The sequence below is a fragment of the Lytechinus pictus genome, chromosome 8, assembly GCF_037042905.1.
Source record: "Lytechinus pictus isolate F3 Inbred chromosome 8, Lp3.0, whole genome shotgun sequence".
Taxonomy (NCBI): Eukaryota; Metazoa; Echinodermata; class Echinoidea; order Temnopleuroida; family Toxopneustidae; genus Lytechinus; species Lytechinus pictus.
This window is the reverse complement of record NC_087252.1, coordinates 32,800,596-32,825,463: the sequence shown is the minus strand read 5'-3', so window position 1 is coordinate 32,825,463 and position 24,868 is coordinate 32,800,596. Positions and strand designations below refer to the sequence as shown.

Here is a 24,868-nt window from a genome sequence, read left to right as displayed (position 1 = left end):
CGATCCGGGGCTCGATCATCACCTGTGAAGTCACAAATGAAAAAAAAATACGCATATTAAATTGATAACTTTTTAAAATATTTAATATATCTATAATCTATACACATGCACCAATATTTCGAATATTTTTCCGCTATTCTTACAATAAACTTTTTGTCAGGAATCTCGACGCCCTTAGCCCTTTGAAGAAAGACTAATCAGCGATCGTAGAATTAAAACGTGCATCTATATATATATATCTATATCTCGAGGCGAGGGTTTATACTTGCAACATTACGACAACGTACGAATCTTCTGAAGTTTTTGTCAAGATGGCTAGTGAGGTAGAGATATATTACTTTTATAATTTGGCTACTTGAGACTAAAGTAAAGGTATTTTATTAGAGGAGCGACCATTCGTTTGACGGTGCTTTTTCGGGCATTGATTTACAATTGCACGATACATTCGCGTTGCGCAATATATCGGATAATGGGGAATTCCCACACTCCACCGAGCCATGTCGGCTTACCGATTCTTCATCGTGTGTAATTAATTACGCGTGCAAGTGAATGGCTAGTTATCACGGTTCCGTGATTTTTTGGATCAGGATGTATATGATTGATGGTGGTCTTTGCACCTAACGGATTTGAGTTAAGATTTAACTTGAATTTATTTTTATTTCACAAAATCTTGTTTCAGTTGGGAACGTTCCTTACATACATCATTATGAATTTACTAGAAACTAGTCAGTGTGCCAAATAAATAGACATGATAAATAGGCCGCTAACGTTAGACCCAATCTAACGTACGTTAGGGCTTAGGCCACTCTAGGCGACACCCCAATACTTACCCGTGTTAATAAACTGGGACTCCACTCACACGCATTTGGGGCGCCCTAGCTTAGAACTAAGCTTTGTTTTACTAAAAAATAAATATTCTAATCTTATGATTCAATAAATGTTACTTAATAAATTAGTACTGTTAAATCGGTACCCACCGGTTCTTTTCTTGAATTTTCTGGCAATTTCCCACGCTTCTGGCTTCAATTCTGCAACTGCTCCTGTCGCGGTAGACAGCTACATATGCAACTTTATTTATAAATGGAGCGCCCCTTACGAGAGTTGTTAATGCCGCGGAGAAATCGCTAGGCATTTTTGCCTGTGTGTTCAAGGCGTAGCTGTTCTATTTTTTTTTTATAGGTATGAATACTATGACTATGAGATCGAAATCACAGCGAACTCGTATTTACACTCTTCCATAATGATTCCGAAAGAGAGGCGCATCACCCCCACCCACATGGGCGCAATTCCCATGTCCCCCTCACCCAAAATAGTCGGGGGCACATTATGAAATGCCCCTCTACTATTTTTGGTCTTTTAATTCAAAATCGAAATAAAACATGTATTTTGGAAGAGACGATCTTACTTTTGGGGTGCCCTTTTTTTTTGGGGGGGGGCTTGTTTGCTTGTCAAATTTCTTTTGGTCAAGATGACCTTCTTTTAATTGGGGTGATAAACCTTTTTTTTTTTTTGGCTTGTCAAATTTTCCAGCCCCTAGTCCCCCTACCTTTGGGGAGAGATTTCCACCCTTGCCTAACACTACTCTTGATATTGTTTGCGAATCTGCACGGGCGTCGGGGGCTGGGGGATGAGGAAAAGCAATGAGACAAGAAAAAAATAGAAGGGAAAAGAGGACAGAAATAAAGTGAACGAAAGATAAATTAATGGAAAATAAAAGGGAGGAGAAAATAGTGAGAAAAGTGATGGGTAGGTCGAGATTTTATGTGCCCGTGCAAAAAGAAATGAGCAGAGGTTAAGATGTTGTCCGTTTGGGCAAATGTTTGTCTGTTTGTTGGACTGGCGCCTGTTGCAAAAATTATTAAGCTGATTGAATCAGGACTAAATGTTCCAACTGCTTCATGAGGATTTAGCGGTTGTAGGTATAAATCCGTATAAATCGCACTCTAACGCTCCAAAACTGTGTTCCGGGCTGTGTTCTGAAAAGTTGTCCTTCATATTCATTTCCGCAAAAGAATATAAAGTTTTCAATCAATTGTCTATAGTTATCCCGTTTATGATGAAAAAATACTTAGAAATTGGGTTAGGTTAGGGTTAAAAATTATCAGGGCACAAAATACATTTTTTCAGCTCGAGCGTCGAGCTGGCATTATTTGATCTGTGAGATTATGTTTTTAATGACATTCATTCTATTCACAGCAATATGTTATTAAACATTGCCGCACGCGCTGCGTGCCGCATGAATTATAGATAGGTCTATACTTATCAGGTGAATGCTTTACCGCTTCACACTGATCATGCTGATACTGTTTTGTAAATTAAAGGGGAATTTCACCTTGATAAAAATATTGCGATAATAAGAAAAATAATTTCAAAATATCGGTGAAGGTGTTATTTTTTTTTTTAAATTGGAGTTAATAGAATTTCAAATGCTTGATTTGTGACGCCATAAACAAACAGTTGCTCTATATTCTATGTAATATAAAATGCCAAAATTTCCCATTTTTAAAGGTCCGTAATGACCCACTTTTTTTCTTTTTGGAACGAGTAGGGGTATGAAGTTATCTATTGAAATACTGAATGTACAATAAAAGTCATTATCATGTATTTCTTGACATTTCATTTACTTTTTTTTACCATAATTATATCCTAAAGCTGCTCGCATAGGCCTACGCCGTCACAAATAATATTTTTTAAAATCTCACCTTGAATTTTTTTTTTTGGGTGGGGGATGGATTTTCCTCGAACACATACCAATTTTTCAAATTATTTTTTTCTGCTATTTCCATAATAAACTTTAAATGAATTCACCTTTGCACTACTTAATTTTTGTCTCACCTGCATAGCAGAGTGAGACTATAGGCGCCGCTTTTCCGACGGCGGCGGCGGCGGCGTCAACACCAAATCTTAACCTGAGGTTAAGTTTTTGAAATGACAGCATAACTTAGAAAGTGTATGGACCTAGTTCATGAAACTTGGCCATAAGGTTAATCAAGTATTACTGAACATCCTGCCTGAGTTTCATGTCACATGACCAAGGTCAAAGGTCATTTAGGGTCAATGAACTTAGACCATGTTGGGGGAATCAACATCAAAATCTTAACCTAAGGTTAAGTTTTTGAAATGTCATCATAACTTAGAAAATATATGGACCTAGTTCATGAAACTTATACATAAGGTTAATCAAGTATCACTAAACATCCTGCATGAGTTTCACATCACATGACCAAGGTCAAAGGTCATTTAGGGTCAATGAACTTTGGCCGAATTGGGGGTATCTGTTGAATTACCATCATAACTTTGAAAGTTTATGGATCTGATTCATGAAACTTGGACATAATAGTAATCAAGTATCACTGAACATCCTGTGCGAGTTACAGGTCACATGATCAAGGTCAAAGGTCATGTAAGGTCAAAGAACTTTGGCCACGTTGGGGGTATTTGTTGAATTGCCATCATATCTCTATAAGTGTATTGGTCTAGTTCATAAAACGTGGAAATAAGAGTAACCAAGTATCACTGAACATCTTGTGCGAGTTATAGTAGTTTTCAAAATCAGCACTGCTGCTATATTGAATCGCGTGATGCAGGTGAGACGGCCAGAGGCATTCCACTTGTTTCAAAGACAAATTACATCTAGTCATCATCATCATCACCAACTTCATTCTCATCTTCATCACCACTACCACCATCATCATCATCACCGCCACTCATCACCACCACCATCATCTTCAAGATGATTTTCATCATCATAATCATTGCCATCATCGTCTTTCTTTTTTTCTTATTTTTTCCCCTTCCAGTTCTTTTTTCCCTTCATATTTTCCTCCGTTTTTTAGAGGGGCACACCACCACGCCCCCTCACTGGATATCTGCCTCTAAATGTGTTTGATGTTGTATATAAGTTGGCGGATGCCTCATGAATTGAAATAATAGAGAAAATAAGGAAATGGAAAAAAGTAAGAAGAAAAAGAAGGATGAGGAGAAGAAAAAAGAAAGCCAAACAAACAAGAAAAAACAATATCAAAATTTTGTAATAAAGTCTTCTACGTCAGTTTAATAATTATGTTTTCAATGAAATGAGAACGTAAAAGAATTTAAACAAGTAAAAAGGGCTACATCATAGTTAAAAGAAATAGAGGGAAGCTCCGAGACAATAAAAAAGGGTAAAAAAAAATAAGAAAAGACTTTGAAACACTCACAATACGAGCATAATAAAAAAATTGGAATAAGCGAGGACAAGTAGCTGAGGGACCCCCCCCCTCTCTCTAGTTATTTATCGATCAAACTCGCATTTACAAGAACTTCTTACTAATCAAAATGTTGCGAGCAAAAAGCACGAGCTGGCATTTTTATTAAATATTCAAAACTGATAGAGAGACACCTTTTATTCAATTCATGAAACATAATAATCATTCATTAGCTTAATCGAATCATTTGATTGCAAAAGGATCTGAGAATTTAGTGTTTTTAGGAATTCATTAGAAGCATAAAATTGTATCTCAACATTAAAATAAGACGGGCGCAACGCATGAGCTAAAGCTTTATATACCAATACAAAATTTGGACATTTAAAATATTTTCGTAGTTATGAAAATGATTGATGATGAAAGCTCGAATCCTGAGGAGGAATATTTTTTATTAATTGACTTTTAAAAAGGCTGTTCTAAGCCCCATTTAATATTTGATTATAAGTCGAATAAAACAGTAAAAGCTGAAAAAATAAATTATTTTTTATTCCATCATTATTTTTATTCTCTTTAACCCTGATTCCTTTTTTTCTGGGGAGTATTTTGGTTTAAAAAAAGAGAGAAAAAAAGATAATTGCTGGCTTGTGGACGGCACACCCCCCCCTCCGTAGTTATGCGTTACGCCAATATTGGACCAAATGATCCTACATGTCCGAGGCGAAACTTCTCTTTCACCCAAATTTATGATGAATGCTAGCGTTATGAAATATATAACTATCAACGTCTGGCGAAAAGAATAACCAACCGATCACCTGACGAGAACGCGTATCACGTGATCTGCATATCAGCTCCGATCGAGAGTCAGAAGTGAAGAGCAACTGCCAAGAAAATCAAGAAAAGGTCGTCAAAATGTAAGTTTCCCTTAATTTCTTTCATTTTTTGTTGTTGCTAACAATGCATTTACACACTAACATTTAAATTTCAATAAAAGAAACGAATGATAGCTTCTACTTGTGATATAAATATAGAAATATCCTGTTCTCAAAGATTTCTAACACAAAATACTACTGATGTCGCCTATGAGGTCCATACATGTAATGTTTGGACCTCATTGGTACTAGGAGAGCGTTAGGCCTACCTCACAAAATTGAAAATTGGAAAATTATGATTTTCTTGGAAAAAACCTCGGGCAGTCATTTTCAGATTGAACAAAAAAATGGTGCCCCATGTCTGCACACCCATTCACTTTGCACATGATTCTAGGATTTTGAGCGGTCACAAGAAATGCCCAAATTTCATTATTTTTCCACCATTGTGAATAAAGTCACTAATGTGAGTCGGATTTTATAATTAATATCTGTCTATGCATTAGATGCGTAAAGTTTGTGTTTGTTGCGTATCTTCTTTTACTTGAAAGAATCGCGCAGATACGCTTAAGTATGCGCAGACAAGGCCAAGAGGGACTGCGCAGACTTAGGCCTTGGGGGAACTTGCCATATCATGCAGGGCCCTCCTTAACCCGGGGAGCCCAGGAGCTCACCGTGCATTTATCCCTACTCACGGGACTAGGGTAGATTGTGCCATTGTGGTCATAATAACTTGGAAAGAAAATTGTGAAAACAGAAATTATGCACTTACCACGATTATATGGATGAAGGTCTATCGTGTGGCAGCATCCTGACATCGAGGCACAGACTGGAATCTCAAAAAACGAAGTTCTCTCCTTCTAGTAGTTCTACCCCAGTCTCAATCGGCCATTTTGTTATGAATTTTGAAAGAATTAGGAGAGTTGTCACAACAGAACTTTTCGTTTTTTTGAGATTCCAGTCTGTGCCTCGATGTCAAGATGCTGCCACACGACAGGGTTCATCCATATAATCGTTAATCTTTGCATAATTTCTGTTTTCACAATTGTATTTCCAAGTTATTGTGACCACGATCTACCCTATTTCCGTGAGTATGAGTAAATGCACGTTGAGCTCCTGGGCTCTCGCCCGCAGGAGCTCCCTGGGTTAGGCCATTCTGGGCATAAACGCATCAGGTGACTTGACCTGAATTTTGCTTTTTGACGGGGAAAAGGAAGAAATGATAAATATAAATTAAAATACAATCAGAAGTTTTTGTTTGATGAACAGGCCGTTTAGCCTCAGTCCTATCCTACAACATTGTTCATGTTGATCGTTGGGAGTAAACTAAACTAATTTAACATTTCTAATGGATAATGTTGGTAGGCAGATTAGACTCTAATCTGCCTAATTTGCATATTAATTGGTAATGAGCCATGAATATTTTTGTTGGGTGGTCTTATTTGCCCCACTGAATTGGGGCAAATGAGGTTGCCTGATTTTAAAGCCTATTTTATTTTCAAAGTTTTATACTAAAATAAGTGCACTATCATTTGGTTTGGGTGACTTGACACAAATGGGACAAGTTCAAGGTGCATGGCCACATTGCATAGAATCAACACAGACACAATGGTCGCAGGCTGAAAGTGCAAACAAGAATACATGGATTCAGTTGCTCTCTTCTTTCAATATATTTTCCCAGCTTGAACTTGACTGCCAGGAGCTTGAAAGACTGTCGACACTGACGACCAGAGATTCAGTGAGGACCCTACTATCCAAACAGATTCAGGCCTTGAGGGAACCCGTGGAAGCCTCGAAACTACCCGACGGTCAGGACCACAAGGAAGCTGACCCTGTCGGAGCAGGAACAGAAGAGGTGGGACAAGGACAGCAGGGGGCAGTATCCAACGATGATAAACCCGTTGCATCCTCGACAGGTATGACTGCTTCGGACATACCTAAACCAAGCGAGTCACAGAAGGTGCTGGTCTCTAAACTCCCATCGAAGACCATCACATCGTATGGTAAGAAGATTAACATCTCAGTGGGAATGGTTATCAATTTGGTGTGAAAAATGGGGAGGGGGAATATTCAAATTTTGTTCATTAGCCTATGGGATGGTGTCTTCTTGCCCCACCCAGATGCAGGGTTTATGCAAAGGAGTGACTTCAAAGTTCAAGCTAAAGGCGTAAGTCACACAGCATGTACGCATACACTGTGTTTAATATGAAACACTGGTTATGGCAATGTTTCTTGTATAATTTATCCTAGTTATTTGTCTTTATTATTTGTTTCCTCTGTTTGTAGGTTGGGATCAGTCTCCTAAGTTTGTCAAGGTGTATGTCACACTGAATGGTGTCCAATCTCTAGCTAAAGATGATATCACTGTCATCTATACATCAAGGTAAGGTTAGGTTTTTTTTGTTTACTTTTATAATGACAATGAATAATTATACTGCTTATAATATAGGGCTTAAACAATTACTTGATCAGAAGTGTGCTCTAAAGTGATACAGCTCGATTACCCTGACTTAAGCAGAGCAGCTGTTCCGTGCACTGTGTTTCAAGGAATGAATTCGTACTGGGGGCCATTTTATAAAACTGTTTGTAAGTTAAGAGTAACTTTAAGAATGACTGGTGATCGTTTCTTGTGGTAAATGATATTCACCATTAAATGTTCATTTGTGATTATTTAGAGTGTAAGGCTCACTAGTCATTCTCATTCTTAAAGGAGAATGAAACCCTTGAAACCAGCTGAATCCATATCAAAGAGAAAAATCAAAGAAACATATTGTTGAAAGTTTGAGGAATATTGAATGAATAATAAGATAGTTATGAGCATTTGAATATTGAGATCACTAATGCCATGTAGATCCTCCCATTGGCAATGCGACCAAGATCTGTGATGTCACACACGTACAACTCCCTCATTACTTAGTACTTATTTCACTTATATTCTCACTTTTATAGAGTCTATCACAAGGTGAGGTGTTCTCTTTATGAGAGGACAAGTACAGAGGTTTCACAACATTATATCATTGATGAATCGTTTGTCTTATGATTAGAATGAGCAAAAAGAGATGTTTTGGGGTATGTTTTCAGTGTCCAAAAGGGGAGAGTTGTTCATCTGTGACATCATAGATCTTGGTCGCATTGCCAATGGGAGGATCTCCATAGCATTAGTGATCTCGACATTCAAATGCTCATAACTCTTCTATTGCTAGTCCTATTTTACTCAAACTTTTGTTGATCTTATTCTTTGATTTTTCTGCTTTCACAAAAGCTAACTTGCTCCAAGAGTTTCATTCTCCTTTAACTTACAATCTGCTTCATGAAACACCCACTCGGTACCCATTCACCTCACCTGGGATGAGGGCAGCACAATGTGGGTAAATTTCTTGCTGAAGGAAAACATGCCATGGCTAGTAATCAAACCAAATGTTTTCTATATATCTGAGTGGTCTATGATGTCAGTTTTGCACTTTATTGTAATATGAATTTTCGTCATTATAGGTAGAAATTCCAACTGCAATGTAATGGTATGAACGTAAGACCTTTACTGTGGGATTTATTTCAAGTTGGATTTTAGGAATGCAATTGGCTTAGCCTGTCTTTTAGTCCGGGTTATAATTGAGCAAGGTGCCACTTGGAGAAGGAGAAATTTTCATATAGTGCTTCTAGACCAGTTTTTTACGCTGAATATGAATATATGAGGTAAACAGGCTGTATCCTGAAAATTAACCCGTGAGGGCGCTTTTTTCAAAATTGCCGCCAAATTTTCATAAAATTTGAATATTCGTACATAGATTTTTACATAAGCATCCAATTGCCATGAAATTAGTGTCATATGAAAGCCAATTAAATTTCCTACAATTTGGTACTATTTATAGGGGATAAGTAGGTCATTTAGCCGAGATTTTAAGTAGAAAACTGCATTTTTTGTATTTTTTCCCAAAAATAGAAAATTTTGCAAATTCATGATTTTACATAATTCTAAGAAAAATGAATCAATTACCTTGAAATGTTCCTGAAAACTTTAATAATATATTATTATCACGTGGATGAAATTTCAACTCTGTATCATTTTTTAAAGCAAATTTATAAGGTATCAAACTTTAATTCTTCAATATCAGAAATGTCGCTTTTTGTATGCATTTCCATAGACTAATACGTATAACATGTATAATGCATATATGTATAATGTTTACCGGTAGTTAAAAATTAAATGCAATTATCTCCGCTTTTTAACCACTTGGAGAGTTAACCACTTGACTGCTATAGGCTGTAATGCGCACTGACCCCCTGGTGCTACTGAATGGGACAAACAAGTTAGATCTATTTGGGACTACAACCGATAGCAACTTGGGGGAAAAAATTATAAATAATCACATCACTTTCCTCATCACTATTTCCAATATCCATTAAAAAAAATCATCCTCCCCTTCTGACCCAGATCTTTCACTAAATTTATCACTCCTATTTTCAAAAGTTTCGTCAAAATCCTTCTGATTCACTTCTCCACTGCGAGTCGCCATTTTGGACTGAGCGTCGTACACTTTCACTATGGCAAATTGAATACAAACATTTATAAATCACTGCAAAAGTTTCGATAACTTTTTTGGAACAACGCCATCTAATGTCCATAGTCTGAAATTTGATATACACACGCTGTTTTCATCGTAGGGGTATTGACAGCGTGGTGCTGACGCCTCAAACAGAAGATAGGTCAAGCACGTAATATTACGTGCCTCGCACAGATCGTACGCTCACCCAGCACGTAATATTACGTGCTACGCAGTCAAGTGGTTAAGAGTAGGCTTTTCTTTATCAGCTACATAAAAAAAAATGTTGGCACATCAAGGCCTGACCCTCTCATGGGGGTGGGGGTGTCGAAGTCACCCCCCCCCCCCCCTGCACTTTGCTATATCATGTTGTTGTAAATTGCCTATTTGTTAGAAAAATAACAGATTTTTGGAGCACCCATGGAGGCAAAAACAGGCATTTCTGCTATACAGTACAGCCACTTTGATTGCTTTGAAACCACTTGGAGAGGAAAGAATAGGCTATCTAAAGAAGAAGCACATCGAAGCCTACCCCTCTCGGGGGGGGGGAACTTTTGCTTAATATTGCCAATTTATTTGAAAATTTACAATTTTGGACCCAACATTTAGGCCAAAAAGCGTTTGTGCTTTGTTGTACATCCCATTTTATTGATTTGAAACCACTTAGAGAGGAAAGAGTAGAATAGAGTAGAGTTTATCAGCTACATATATATATAAGCGCTGGCACGTCGAACCCTAGCCCTCTCAGCGCCTGTCTAAGTCAACCCCCCCCCCCTCTGTATCTTGTATATTGCCTATTTTATTGGATTTTTCACCATTTTGGATCACCCATTGAGGCAAAAGCGCGTTTCTACTATACAGTGCGTATCAAAAAAAAGTTTACACTTTGAAAAAGACATGGGAATTAAAAAATATACAACATGTGGGTAATTTTTTCACATATATTCTTGGGTTTGGGTCTCATCTATCCAATGAAAGTAATAGTTTTGACAGAATGTTGCAATTGAGTGAGCAATGTCCATTTTTGTAAAGCTCGCAGAAATCTGTTTGCGCAGAAATGCTCGTTTTCATGTCAAAAGGGAAAGGGCGAAATCAAACTTACCCTGTGAAACATTTCTCATACTTTTCCTTTGCACTTTTAGTCAATTGAAATAAAACGGATACATTCAAGCATATTGTAACAATTTTGCCACCCAAATTGGAATTTCAACACTTAGTAAGCACAACCTTTACTCGTTTTGTGCCAGCTGGATCTGAGGACATAACTGAATCTGAACAAAAGTTTATATCAGACATCTCCAGCATTTTTTCTCTAAGTTTTTATCATTTAAAGTGGGTTTACATTTCATTTTTTATTTAATACTTGTTTCTCCACACTTTTCCCAAGCTTGACAATGATTAACAAAATGGAAATGAAGCCTTGGCCATTTCATGTAATTTACAGCTCGGTGTAAAGCAAATATCGTCATGATGGCCTCTGTGTGTGGGGGAGTGGGGTGGGGTACAATGCACTCTTCAAAGTGTTTTGGGCAAGGAAACAGGTTAAAAAGGGTAAGAATATCTTCAAATCAATTTCAATAGCTAAATTCCAAGTGTTCTTCATGATGAAGGTCTACTTTTATTCGCATAACTATTTCAAAGTTCTATTCTATTGGACATTCACAATTTTGGATCACCTATTAAAGCAAAAGGGCGTTTCTACTATAGAGTACAGCAAATTCTATTTTCTTGCAATGACTTAGAGAAGAAAGAGTATAGACTTTGCTCTATCAGCTATAAAGAAGTGTTGGCAAATCAATGCCTATCCCCTTCAGAATGTTCAGCGGGCAGTAGAATTTACCTTACGGTATTTGACTATCTATTGGACATTCACAATTTTGGATCACCTATTAAAGCAAAAGGGCGTTTCTACTATAGAGTACAGCAAATTCTATTTACTTGTAATGACTTAGAGAAGAAAGAGTATAGACTTTGCTCTATCAGCTATAAAGAAGTGTTGGCAAATCAATGCCTATCCCCTTCAGAATGTTCAGCGGGCTGTAGAATTTACCTTACGGTATTTGACTATCTATTGGACATTCACAATTTTGGATCACCTATTAAAGCAAAAGGGCGTTTCTACTATAGAGTACAGCAAATTATATTTTCTTGCAATGACTTAGAGAAGAAAGAGTATAGACTTTGCTCTATCAGCTATAAAGAAGTGTTGGCAAATCAATGCCTATCCCCTTCAGAATGTTCAGCGGGCTGTAGAATTTACCTTACGGTATTTGACTATCTATTGGACATTCACAATTTTGGATCACCTATTAAAGCAAAAGGGCGTTTCTACTATAGAGTACAGCAAATTCTATTTACTTGTAATGATTAGAGAGGACAGAGTAGGCTTTGCTCTATTAGCTCCATATAAAGAAGTGTTGACAAATCGAAGCCTATCTCCTTCAGGCTGTAAAAGTTACCTCACTAATTTTCGGTATTTGGCTACTTGTTCAAAATTCACTATTGTGGAGCCCCCATTGAAGCAAAATTCCTCTCAGATATATAGTTCTGCCACTTTTATTGCCTTGAAACTGCTTAGAGAGGAAGGAATAAGCTTTGCTCTATCAGCTATAGAGATGTGTTGGCAAATAAAAGCCTACCCCCTTCTGGGGGCTGTCAAAATCACCCCCTCTCCCCTTTGCATTATTGCCTATTTATTGGAAAATTCACAATTTTTGAGCCCCCATTGAGGTATAAAAGAATCTCTGATACATGTATATAGTTCTGCCACTTTTACTGCCTTGAAAGAGTAGGCGGACAGAATATGCTTTGCTCTATCAGCTACCTATAAAGAAGTGTTGGCACATTGAAGCTTACCCATCTGGTCGGCAGTCAAACCATTCCACCCCTTTTGCATTATTGCCTAATTATTTGAAAATTCACAATTTTGAGCCACCATTGAGGCAATATACACTTCTGCTGTATAAAAAAAACGATTTCATTTTCTTGAAACTATTTGGAGAGCAAAGAGTAGGTTCTCCTCTTTCAGCTATATATGTTGAATTGCTGCCATATCGACGCCTGACCCACTTCAGGGACTATAGCTGTAACCCCACCTTTTTTACGATTTTTGCCAATTCATTGAAAAACTCGCCATTTTCGAGCCCCCATTGAGGCAAAAAGGTGTTTCTGGTATATAGTAGAGCCACTGCTTTATCTAGCTTCTAGCTGATAGAGGAAAGCCTACTCTTTCAAGGTGGTAATAGTGGCAGAACTATATATCAGAACCACCTTTTTGCCTAAATGGGGGCTTCAAAATGGTGAATTTTTCAATAAATATGCAATAATGCGAAAGGGATGGGGTGATTTCAACTGCATCCCGGAGGGGGTATGCTTTTATTTGCCAGCAATTGTTAATATATAGCTGATGGAGCAAAGTCTACTCTTTCCTATCCAAGTCATTGCAAGAAAAAAAAAATTGGCTGTACTATATAGTAGAAATGCCCTTTTGCCTCAATTGGTGATTTAAAATGGTGTAATTTTCAATAAATAGGCAATATACATGATATAGAGGAGGGGGGGGGGGTGACTTTGACAGCACCTGAGAGGGCTAGGGTTCGATGTGCGTGCGCTTATTTATGTAGCTGGTAGAACGAACTATACTCTTTCAAATCAATAAAATGGGGTGTACTATAATGCACAAACGCTTTTTTGCCTCAATGTTGGGTCCAAAATGGTGAATTTCCAAATGAATTAGCAATAAGCAAAAGGGGAAGGGGTGACCTCTATACCCCCCCCCCCCCCCCCGAGAGGGGTAGGCTTCGATGTGCTACTTCTTTTGATGTAGCTGGTAGAACAAAGCCTACTCTTTTCCTCTCCAAGTGGTTTTAAAGTAATTAAAGTGGCTGTACTGTATAACAGAATTGCCTTTTGCCTCAATGGGTGCTTCAGAAAATAGTGATTTTCAAATAAATACAACATGATATAGCCGGGGGGGGGGGGGGACTTCGACACCCCCACCCCCATGAAAATGTAAAGCTTTAATGTGCCAACATTTTCTTCTATGTAGCTGATAGAGAAAAGCCTACTCTTAACTCTGCAAGTGATTAACTAGCGGAGATAATTGCATTTAAGTTTTAACCATAGAGCTATTAACAGCTCCATGTTTTAACTATACATTATACATACATGTATTATACATGTTATACGTATTAGTCTATGGAAATTCATACAAAAAGCAACATTTCTGATATTGAAGAATTCAAGTTTGATACCTTATAAATTTGCTTAGAAAAATGATACAGAGTTGAAATTTCATCCATGTAATAATAATATATTAAAAAACTTTTCAGGATCATTTCAAGGTAATCTAATAATAATAATTTATTTTTCTTAGAATTATATAAAATCATGTATTTGCAAAATTTTCAATTTTGGGGAAAAAATACAAAAAATGCAGTTTTCTACTTAAAATCTCGGTTAAATGACCTACTTACCTCCATAAATAGTACCAAATTGTAGGAAATTTCATTGGCTTTCATATGACACTAATTTCATGGCAATTGGATGCTTATGTAAAAATCTATGTACGAATATTCAAATTTTATGAAAATTTGGCGGCCATTTCAGGATACAGCCTGTTTACCTCATATATTCATATTCAGCGTAAAAAACTGGTCTAGAAGCACTATATGAAAATTTCTCCTTCTCCAAGTGGCACCTTGCTCAATTATAACCCGGACTATTTAAGTATTTCCCTCCTTGCAAGCAAAAATTGCATAAATAATCTGATGTGGGTTTTTTTTTCAGTTCCATGAGTTTGAGAGTAAAGAAATCAGATTGTATTCACCAGCTTGTTGTGAATAGCCTTCTACATCAAATCATTCCTGATAAAAGTCACCATAAGGTATGTGTACATTCACTTGTGGATCGAAGGGGAGGGGGGGGGGCACAGCCGGCCCATGACCCCCCCCCCCCCACCCTTTTTGAGAGGCACAATTAAGATTTGTAATGTAAAATGCCATTAAAATAGAAGTGTGCCCCCTCCCATTCTCCCATTTTGAAAGTGAAGACTTTTTTCACTTGTCAAATTTTTTGTGGACGAAATTCACTTATTTTTTGGTTGAAACCCTTTTTCTTTTTTGCTTGTCAAACTTTTTCCCGGGAAAATGTGCCCCCCCCCCCCCCCCGCCTCCCCTTTAAAAAAATCCTGGATCCGCCCCTGTGTACGTTAATGTCAGAATTTGTCTTTTTTTAAACAAATCTTGCTGATCCAATTCTGTTGCTTGATTTGGGAGAGCTCCAGAAAATAAATGAAATAATTATAATTCTTATTCACCCAATGTAGCCACTTCAATTATAAGCTGATCTTCAAGTGGGTCCTGCTTTATGATATTATTACCCTTCTCCACTCTCAAAAGTCAGGTGCCTGATAAGAAGGCAGAAGGGCTGATTTATCAAGTCTGGTTTGACTTGGCCAGGTAATCAAACTCTGGGCCACATGGCGGGTGCTGTAACATCGAGCCATCATGCTCGGTACAATTAAATTCAAAATTTGAATAATCATATTTATGTAATTTGGGTTCTGAAGTTGTTGTCTTTGTCCCTGGAGACAAGCGTCCTGTGTAGATCCTGTTGCCCAAGAACGGAAAGTTTAGATGGGGTTAGCAGACCTGCCAACCAGTACGTTTTTGGCGTATTTAGTACCATTTAGCAACCAAAATACGGCAGTACCTTTTCTTCTTTATTTTTTTTTTAAGTAGTTACAAAATCGTAATTTATTGAGAAAAATCATCTATATATGTCTCTATTTCATAGAACTTACACAAATATGGTTATTAGATCAATATAATTTCAGGTAACTTGTTTTTTTTTTTCAATCATTTTGTTAAAACCAGGGTGAGATATACACACATGTTTAAATGTTTTTTTTTTTTTTTTTTTCATCTGCAAGAGCAGTGCGCATTTTAGCTTGCATGCAGCTTGAGTGCCGCGATGAGCAAGTGCGCCACGCATTTTATTATAAAATACACTTTTTTGGGGAAAAATACACTTTTTTTATCACAGAACACAATTTTTTATTCCCAGAGGTTGGCAGGTCTGGGTTAGATTAGGGCTGGATGTCTTGCATGTACAGTGGTGCTCTAAAGTTAGTCAACCCCACCAGAAAAATGAACATATTTAAAGTGCTCCAATTATGCCATTTTATCGATATTTATTTGTGAAATCAGGGACTGCAATCAATAATGTATGTTTCTTTGGGCCCATCGAATATTGTAGTGCCGATGTCAGTAGATATTCCGCATACTTTCGTAATTCCGAAGCTACGTTATTCCGAAGGTTCGGATATTCCTAAGGATCGTTATTCCGAAGGTTCATATTTGCAAAGGTTCGTAATTCCGAAGGTTCGTTGGTCCGAAAACGAAATGAGGTTCGTAATTCCGAAGGTCCGTTAGTCCGAAAAGAAAGTGAGGTTCGTAATTCCTAAGGTTCGTTAATCCGAAAACGACATGAAGTTCGTAATTCCGATGGTTCGTTAGTCTGAAAACGTAAAGATTAATGAACCTTATTTCGTTTTCTTATGGCTTCCCACAATTTTAGCACAGAGTTAGACCGTGGTCTAAGTTAAACCTGACTTCAGAATACGGGCCTATAGGTTTGGGAGGCCGGGTGTTGTTAAAAAACAACGTGGCCCCCGAAATAGTATTGTGTCTGATCCGGCTGGGTCCGTCTGCATACAAGTATAGTCATATTTTTTTTAAAATACATAATTTGTCTCTTTTTGTTTCAGGTCAAGACAGATAATTTGGTAATCCTATTAAAGAAGAGGGATGAAAAGAACTGGGCATATTTGACAGAGACTGAAAAGAAGGCCAAACAGAAAGGGTATGTGTATGAAATTTCATATTTTATTGTTGGAAATAGGCAAGAAATGAAATACTCTGAAAGTTTGCTTTGCCAAATTTACCGTGGGCCCAGCAGCCGCTGTGCAGCCCAGATCAACAAGGCTCTATTTGTTTAATCGTTGTACGCCAAACAAGGTAGCAGCAACTCCCATCTTTTAATGTCTTTTGGTCTGACGCGGCCGGGGTTTGAACCCCCAACCTCCCGGTTGTGAGACGGACGCTCTACCAACTGAGCCAACACACCAGTGTATGAATGCTGTAGTGGGGCACTATCATCACAACCTGGATACCACCCTCATACAGCACTTTAACAAAAAATCAGAAAGTGTAGCTTTTGATTGCTGGACAATTGGGCAGTATACAATGTACAGTGAAAAGCGTATGAAAATCACAAAAATCAGCAGATGGTGATACACTTTCAATACACTTTTCCAACCCATCATGAAAATATAATATAAGGTGCTTTTTAGGGTAAAATCTGACTAAATATTTGTTTAGGGAACCTTGTATTAAAGGGTGTTTAGGGTCTGTTATGAGAGAATTTGTACTAGCGTGGTATTCATATTGGAATTACAGAACCCATTCCATTCCCCCCCCCCCCTACACCCCCTCAGGTGTTAATGCTGACTTGAAGATATATTGAAGTGCAACATTTGTATTTTTTTTCAAACCTTGAAGCTTAAAGGGATGCTCCGGGCTAACAATATTTATATCTAAATAACTAGAGCAAAATTCACAGAGCAACACATCCCCACTTTCCTTTCTTTATGTTATAACATTCAATCATAATTGTTTCAATTTTTCATAAATGCGTAAATGATGTGTCTCCATTATGATGAAATAAGTTGCAGCAAAAAATAACTAATGCACTTAATCACTTGTCAATTGTTTTAGTTTTTGGTAGAACAATTTTGAATAAACTTAATTTCATTTATTAAAATACAAAAGAACAAGTGGAGATATGGCATCATCAGCCCACCAAATGAATATTCATGAAGACATGCCTAGAACTGTTTCACCGGAATAATGCAAATTTTTAAAATTCAATAACCTTGTTATTTGTTATCCGATTTTGATCAATTTTTTAGCTCATCCGGCCCGGGCCAGATGAGCTTATGCCGTGGCGTGGCGTCCGTCGTCTGTCGTCCGTCCACAATTTCAAAATGTATCTTCTTCGCCATTTCAAGTCCGATTTCAATTCTGTTTGCTTTATATGATAGCACTAGGTGGGGGATTCAAAACTTCTTCACAGAATTTGAAATTCATTAAATATGCTAATTTATTTGTGGACTGATTTTGAATTTTTTGCTTCCATCTTCTACACAGAATTTTGAAATTTTGTCTAGAAAATTATTTATGCTAATTTATGCAATATTTATTCATAAATCACAAAAAATGTATTTTCTTCTTCATTTGTTGATCAATTTCAATTTTGATTGCTTTATATGATGGCTCGAGGTGGTGATACAAAATTTCAACACAGAATTTTGAAACTCATTAAATATGCTAATTTATTCATATATTTTCAAAACTCACAAAAAGTACTTATTTAGTTGTGATTGATTTTGATTATTTTTGTTCCATCTGAGAGCTACATGAGGTTCACCAAGGTTCTACACAGAGTTAAGAAATTTTGACAAGAAAATTATTTATGCTTAACTTATATGAAATTTAATCATAGATCACAAAAAATGCTTCTACATGTATGTCATTTCTTCATCTATTTCAATTCTATATCCTCAATTTATGTCACCAATATAATTCACTACAGTGTCAACTGGGCTGAAATTAAAATTGTCTTAAATTTCGTTGCGAGATGCCGAATGAGCTCCACATCATTGATGTGCTAGTTTTAGAATTTTGCTCTGTGAATTTCAATAAATTTATTGAGATATGAATATCTTCAGCCTGGAGCATCCCTTTGAATTCATGTCTCTTTCACTCTCTCCCTCTCCAATAGTTTCCTTTACTGACCATGGAAACAGATTTTATTAATATGCTTTTTGACTCTGCAACATTTTAGTCTCCATTTCTTGCAAACAGTGAATGAAGTTTGGGCGTATCAAATAGATTACGATGTGCTCCTTGATTTGCGCGGGCAATTCATGAAACCTTCAACTGAAGTGATTGATTGACTGGATGAAATGCATTAGTAGCACAAATGAAATAAAATTTAGCTGTGTTCTTTATATTGATTTTAATTTTTTATTCTATTTCATAGGAAACCTACTCCCCCTAAAACAGACACCTCAGACCCCTCAGCGGGAATCGTGGATCTCATGAAGCAGATGTACGATGACGGCGATGATGACATGAAGCGAACGATCGCCCAGGCATGGACGCAAGCTCGCGAGAAAAAAGATACGATGGAGCTCCCATGATAATACCGTGCCAATATAGTCTACACCTACAGACTCTATTTGAGACAGTCGACTGAACAATTATAAATGAAGCTTTGAATCAAGCCTAAATGTGTACGTCTCTGGATGAGTTCTCAGGAGAAACAATTATGCCTGCAAGGATACGTGTAATTTCTTTGATTCCTAGTCTTAAATTGCAGAACCTTTTCATACTACCCCTATGGGTATTGAACTTTTGACTTGTAGACTTGAAATGGAAAGAAGCTAACAAAATGTGTGTCATAGAGTTGTAAACTCCTATGTTTTGTATTTTTTATTGTTGTAACATGTAAGGGCAAATAATGTTTGTAGACATTTTTTCTTCTCTTCGGGGGGGGGGGGGGGGGACATTTTTCTTTTACCTTTTTGTAACCTGTGCATATACATGTGGAACCAGCATGGACCCAGTGAGGGGGGTATTCCCTAAAGCTCCTTGTCGCGTTAGGTGCAACTGAACCCGTCAAGACTGAATGATTCTGGCTATAACCCATAGACTCCATCCTGCATGAATGCGTGTTCGGGTCCCAACGGGCTAATACTCAACTGGTGACTTGCTCCTGTGTAATATGCCACAAATTTCATTCTCTGTTTTTATTTTAACAAGGCAAGACTGAATTTGTGCTAACCTTATTCCAATTATGAAGAAAAATTATTATGAAACTAAGTTGCATTATGGCTCCCCCCCCCCCCCCGAGTATTAGAATTAATCCTCATTAAAAACTATGATGGACTAGGATAAAGAAATCATCAAATTTTGAGATTTGTTTTAAACCATATATGTGAACCAGGGATGGTATTATTCAGGGGGGTATTTCACAAAGAATTAAGTATGATTTACAGTTGCACTTAAATGTCCAGTTGCTGAATCTAAGGCATTATCGCATTGGTCAAATCATGCTACCAATGTGCACGTCAGCATTGAGCATGACTCATACTCATACTCTTTGTGACACCCCCCCCCCCTATAGTTGTCCCTATATTTTGTCATAAGATACCACTGTGACTGTCATTTTTTATTTATCGGATATAAGATGGTTTGAGAATACACAAGGGGGTGATATCACAATGAGAGCTCAACTTGAGTGTAAGAATGAGGTATATTGTTTAAAGTCATAATCATGTATTTCTTGCAGGAATTCCTCAAGTGGCTTTTTCATTTCATCACAGAAAAAGCAGCTGGGAATGTAGGAAAGCCGCTCTGGAAAGCGCATACATTCGTAATTCCGAAGCTTCGTTATTCCGAAGGTTCGGATATTCCGAAGGTTCGTTATTCCGAAGGTTCGTATTTCCGAAGGTTCGTAATTCCGAAGGTTCGTAAGTCCGAAAACGAAATGAGGTTCGTAATTCCGAAGGTTCGTTAGTCCGAAAACAGAGTGAGGTTCGTAATTCCGAAGGTTCGTTAATCCGAAAACTAAATGATTAACTAACCTTATTTCGTTTTCGGACTAACGAACCTTCAGAACAATGAACCTTGTTTCGTTTTCGGATAAACGAACCTTCGGAATAACGCCACAAATGTTCGGATTAAGGAACCCTTTTACGTTTTCGGATTAACGAACATCGAGGTATAGGCAATTTGCGTGTTTCGGAATTACGAACCTTCGGAATAAAGAACCTTCGGAATTACGAAGTGTAACCATGGAAAGATGCATAGTGCCTTTATAGCAGGGCTCCTGCTAAAAGTCCTGATACTTGTTCCTATAAAGGTCATTCCATTGTGTGAATTTGATTCATCCAAAGATTTGTGGAATTTATTTTAGTTGTTTGTGGATACACTTCACACAGCATGCTATTGGTAATCTTAGAGGACGAGTTCACCCCAACAAAAAATTGATTTGAATGAAAAGAGAAAAATCCAACAAGTATAACACTGAAAATTTCATCAAAATCGGATGTGAAGTAAGAAAGTTATGACATTTTGAAGTTTTGCTTACTTTAAAAAAACAGTTATATGTACATCCTGATCGGTATGCAAATGAGGATGCTGATGACGTCATCCACTTTTTCTTTTGTATTTCAGTATATAAAATATGAAATATTCTATTTTTTTCCTCATTGTCAAGTGATACAATGATTAAATCGTCCCTGAGCATGTGGAATTAGCATTGTTTAATACGATATGGTTCAGTCAAGTTGGTCCTTATTGTCAAATCTGTAAAAAATGAAATATTGTATAATTCAAACAATAAAAAAACAAAAGGAATAGTGAGTGAGGGACATCATCGAATGTCTCATTTGCATGCCAATGAAATGTGCATATCACTGTTTTGTTAAAAGTAAGCGAAACTTTAAAATGTCATAACTTTCTTATTTCACATCGGAGTTTGATGAAATGTTCAGTGTTATGCTAGTTTGACGTTTCTCTATTTATTCAAATTGAACATTTTTCTGGACTGGACTTGACCTTTGAGTGTTCAGATATATATATGTATACTGTATGAAATATTTTTTATACCTTTCTATCATGTTAGTAGTAGCAAGAAAATGCTGTAATTCTGTGACATGACATAGTATAAAAATAATACACATTGTCAAGGGCATTGGTAAGAATTATAACTCAAGGTACCTTTGGAACAGCTCTAACATGTCCGAGGTGTAGCTGAGGGCATTTGGACTGATTCAAAGGTAACAAATGTGTGTAATTATGCTAATGCCCGAGCAAAACGATCTGTAGTATTATATGTTTTATAAGATGAAGAGCTTGATTCCAAAAAGGGGCTAAATCCACTTTTGACCAAAATTGATTTTTTGATACAAATATATGTAGCTTTGACGTGGCAATCAAGTGCAACATATTACACTTGGAAAAAAAATGGAAAGGTTGGTAAAAATTGATTGCAAATTTGAGTTTTGTTCCAAAAGGAGCTAAATCCAAAACTGTTTTGTTCCAAAAGGAGCTAAATCCACTATATGGTTATTTAAAATTGGTTATATGTCCTATTTCACATAAAGTTCGGCATTCATTTTTTTAGGCATATGTTTGTGGATACAAGTTCACTCCATCAGTGCAAATTTTCCTGAAAATTAGAGAATTTTAGAATCTTGATGAATATTTTTGATTTAGCAGCAGCTCCTTTTGGAATTAGATGCTGAAAAATCACTGTCCCTTGAAAACGTGTCAAATTATCTTTTTTTCTTTTTGTAATTTTGAATGGATTTCACATCAGAAAAGATGTGAAATGTATTCTGCTAGCTAGCTTTATTTATCTGTTTCGTGTCCAATTGCCAATATCAATCTTGTTTAAATTGGCAAAAATTGACATTTTACTATAAAGGTTTTGTTCTAAAAGAAGCTAAATCCATGAAAAATAAAATTGCAAAAATTCTTTAAGAATTGATATTGAGTGCTAGATTTTTGAAAACATGATTTACTTAACCTAAGATGATTAAAATAAAACAGCAGTGGCTGAGGGAAAGTGGTGAATTAAATAACCTTGATTAACAGAAAAATACCAAAAGTGGATATAGCTCTTTTTGGAACGAAACTTCAAATACTGATGTGGATTTTTGTCATTTGATGAACTGTCCTCATCTCTAAAACAAGACCAGTCATTAGCATATTTGTCTGGAAGTTGAGATAAATTAATGGCAGATAACATGATACATGCAGTCAATCATTAGATCCATATCACCGTGTTATGATAGTTTATCATCTCAGATTTTAGGATTTCATACATTCAGTAGGTTTTGAACTACTGAAATCATTCTCAATATTTTAACCCTAAAAGGACTGGGCTATTTGAGATGTATTGACGGATGGGCATGATGCCCCCGCCCCGTCTGGTCTTGATTGAGCGATTTTCGGCATGAAGTTGTCCCATAAGTCACGTGGTGTTGCATTGCTATACCCGTACATGTATGTAACAAAAATGGTCTCAAAATTTGTGCAAGAATTCTGATGAAAAAGTCATAGAATTTCTCAGGGTGAAAAGCTACCCTTCACGACTATATTAGGTTCATGATAAATAATTATTTTTTTTAAGTCTTTGTAAGATGAAAATGTTTGTAAAGTATCCTTTAAATATTTTCATTGTGAGGGAGAGGGGAGGTAGAGGTAAGCTGTAATACCACAGTAGCATTGGCAAAACCCAGCCCAGACTGACCAAATGTATTCTGGTGCCCATTTTCATAAAACTTGTTACAATAAAAAAATGTCAATAACCGTTAAAAGCTATCTTTCTTTCTGATTGGATGATGGTGAAATACTGGAATATTTTTTTTTTATGAAATGGGACCCTGTTATTGGTAATGCCAAACCATTATTCAGTTTAGCTAGTGTGACTAGCACAACTCCCTTTCTTCTTACTCTTGCTCTGTCCATCTCTCATGTATCTTGCCTTGTCATTGGCATGGATCCATACTGTTTCCAGTACACTTCCATGTTGAATGTTTGTATGGTGGAACAAAGTTTTTTTTTATGATGCCATGTCAGTCAATAAATGATTGATTAAACTTGTCATACCCTTGTAAAAGTTTCTTTTACCTCCTATTGTCTTTATTGTGTGATTTTATAGCGCGGCAACACCAAATTATTTATGTTTGGGGTATATAATCTCTCTGTGAAGCACCTATCACCGTTACATGCAGAAAATATTAGATCCCTATGTTATAGCAATTATGTATTTCTGTAAACTGAGAAAGTTTTGGTTCACTTTACTGTCAACTCGAGAGAAAGCAATGAATAATCTTTGATATAATCAACATGGTCAGACCTTTACATGATCACTACTATACCTTTATTAGATATACTATTCTTTCTTCTTTAATTGGTGTTACTAATTTTGAGAAGTAAACTTCAAATGAAAATACCTCCATTGAATTTTGACATGGTTTGACCGCATGTGATCCAATTGAAAATTAGTTTCAATGCCAGCCTGGTATCTATATCGGTCCACACCAGAGAGGTGTTCAAACAACACCGGTTTGGCTTTTAGGCTAACACCATTTTTGCATTTAAGCAACTCCAATAATTGTTAAACCAATACCGGTTCGATTCTTAACTGGTGTTGTTTCAACGCTTCTCTGGTGTGGACCAATAAAGATACCGGGCTGGTGTTAAATCAACACCGGTGTTTTTGCAGTGGAGCTATCACAAAAATATCTGATTATTTTTCTTTTCGTTAAAATTATGCTAATTGTAGTTGAAGTATGGCAATTCCATAAAATATGTACGTCCGACCCCCTATATGTGGGACCTTCATGAAATTTTCTGTCTCTGATTTCTTGTTCTTTTGACAGTCTGTAATGCTCTCAAATTACCATGACTTGGTCAGTTTATGAAGTTAAGTAAAACTTGAGAAAAATGGGGGTCGGGCCTACAAAAAGGTTGATTATTTCATGGAATTACCCAGTAGTAGTGTCATTATGATGATCATCATCATCTTTTAAAGAAATATTATCTCTTGTATGTATCTGCAGTTAATCTGTAAACCCCCAATTTCTTTTTCGGCAATATTATTATTCCCACCTCCTAGTGACCCTGTATCCTTATTGCAATTATTGACCCCCAACTCCCTTCCTAGCTCCCTCCCTACATACACACACCCACTCACCCTCGCACAGCAACCTCACCCACACACAATACGATCCACCGTACTTCCTCTAGTAAAACGACTGCATGTAAGACAACGTCCAGATATTTCACAAATTAATGTTTAAATTTGTCATTATACAACGACTTTAATGACAGAAAGTAACACTCTAAACGTGTTAAAAGTATCGAATGATAACATTAGGAGAGGTCATTATGGTATATTATTACAGCCCAATGATACAAGAAAGACAATCTCTTACGATGCAGTTGACTATTCAACTATTTGAAATCATTCTGAAGTATTCTTCCCATCATTAATTTTCTCCTTATAAATCAATAACAGTTAAAGAGTTTCGACCTAGTGTTCGTAGACCACATACAACAAAATAATAAATTAAAACACAATATCTCGCGATCGTTATCATGGTTTCAATTTCGACAGTACATGCCTAAACAAC

The 24,868-nt window shown here is 36.8% G+C and overlaps 1 protein-coding gene across 1 annotated transcript; it reads left to right on the top strand.

The window, feature by feature from the left end:
- Positions 1-201: 201 nt before the first annotated feature.
- LOC129266513 (calcyclin-binding protein-like) lies at positions 202-23,349 on the top strand. The gene is made up of 6 exons (XM_064103951.1): positions 202-323; positions 6,735-7,056; positions 7,340-7,436; positions 14,383-14,479; positions 16,364-16,458; positions 18,700-23,349. Exons 1-6 carry the CDS (start codon positions 312-314, stop codon positions 18,857-18,859), a joined length of 783 nt encoding a protein of 260 aa, XP_063960021.1. The 5' UTR covers positions 202-311; the 3' UTR covers positions 18,860-23,349.
- The last annotated feature ends 1,519 nt before the right edge of the window (positions 23,350-24,868 follow it).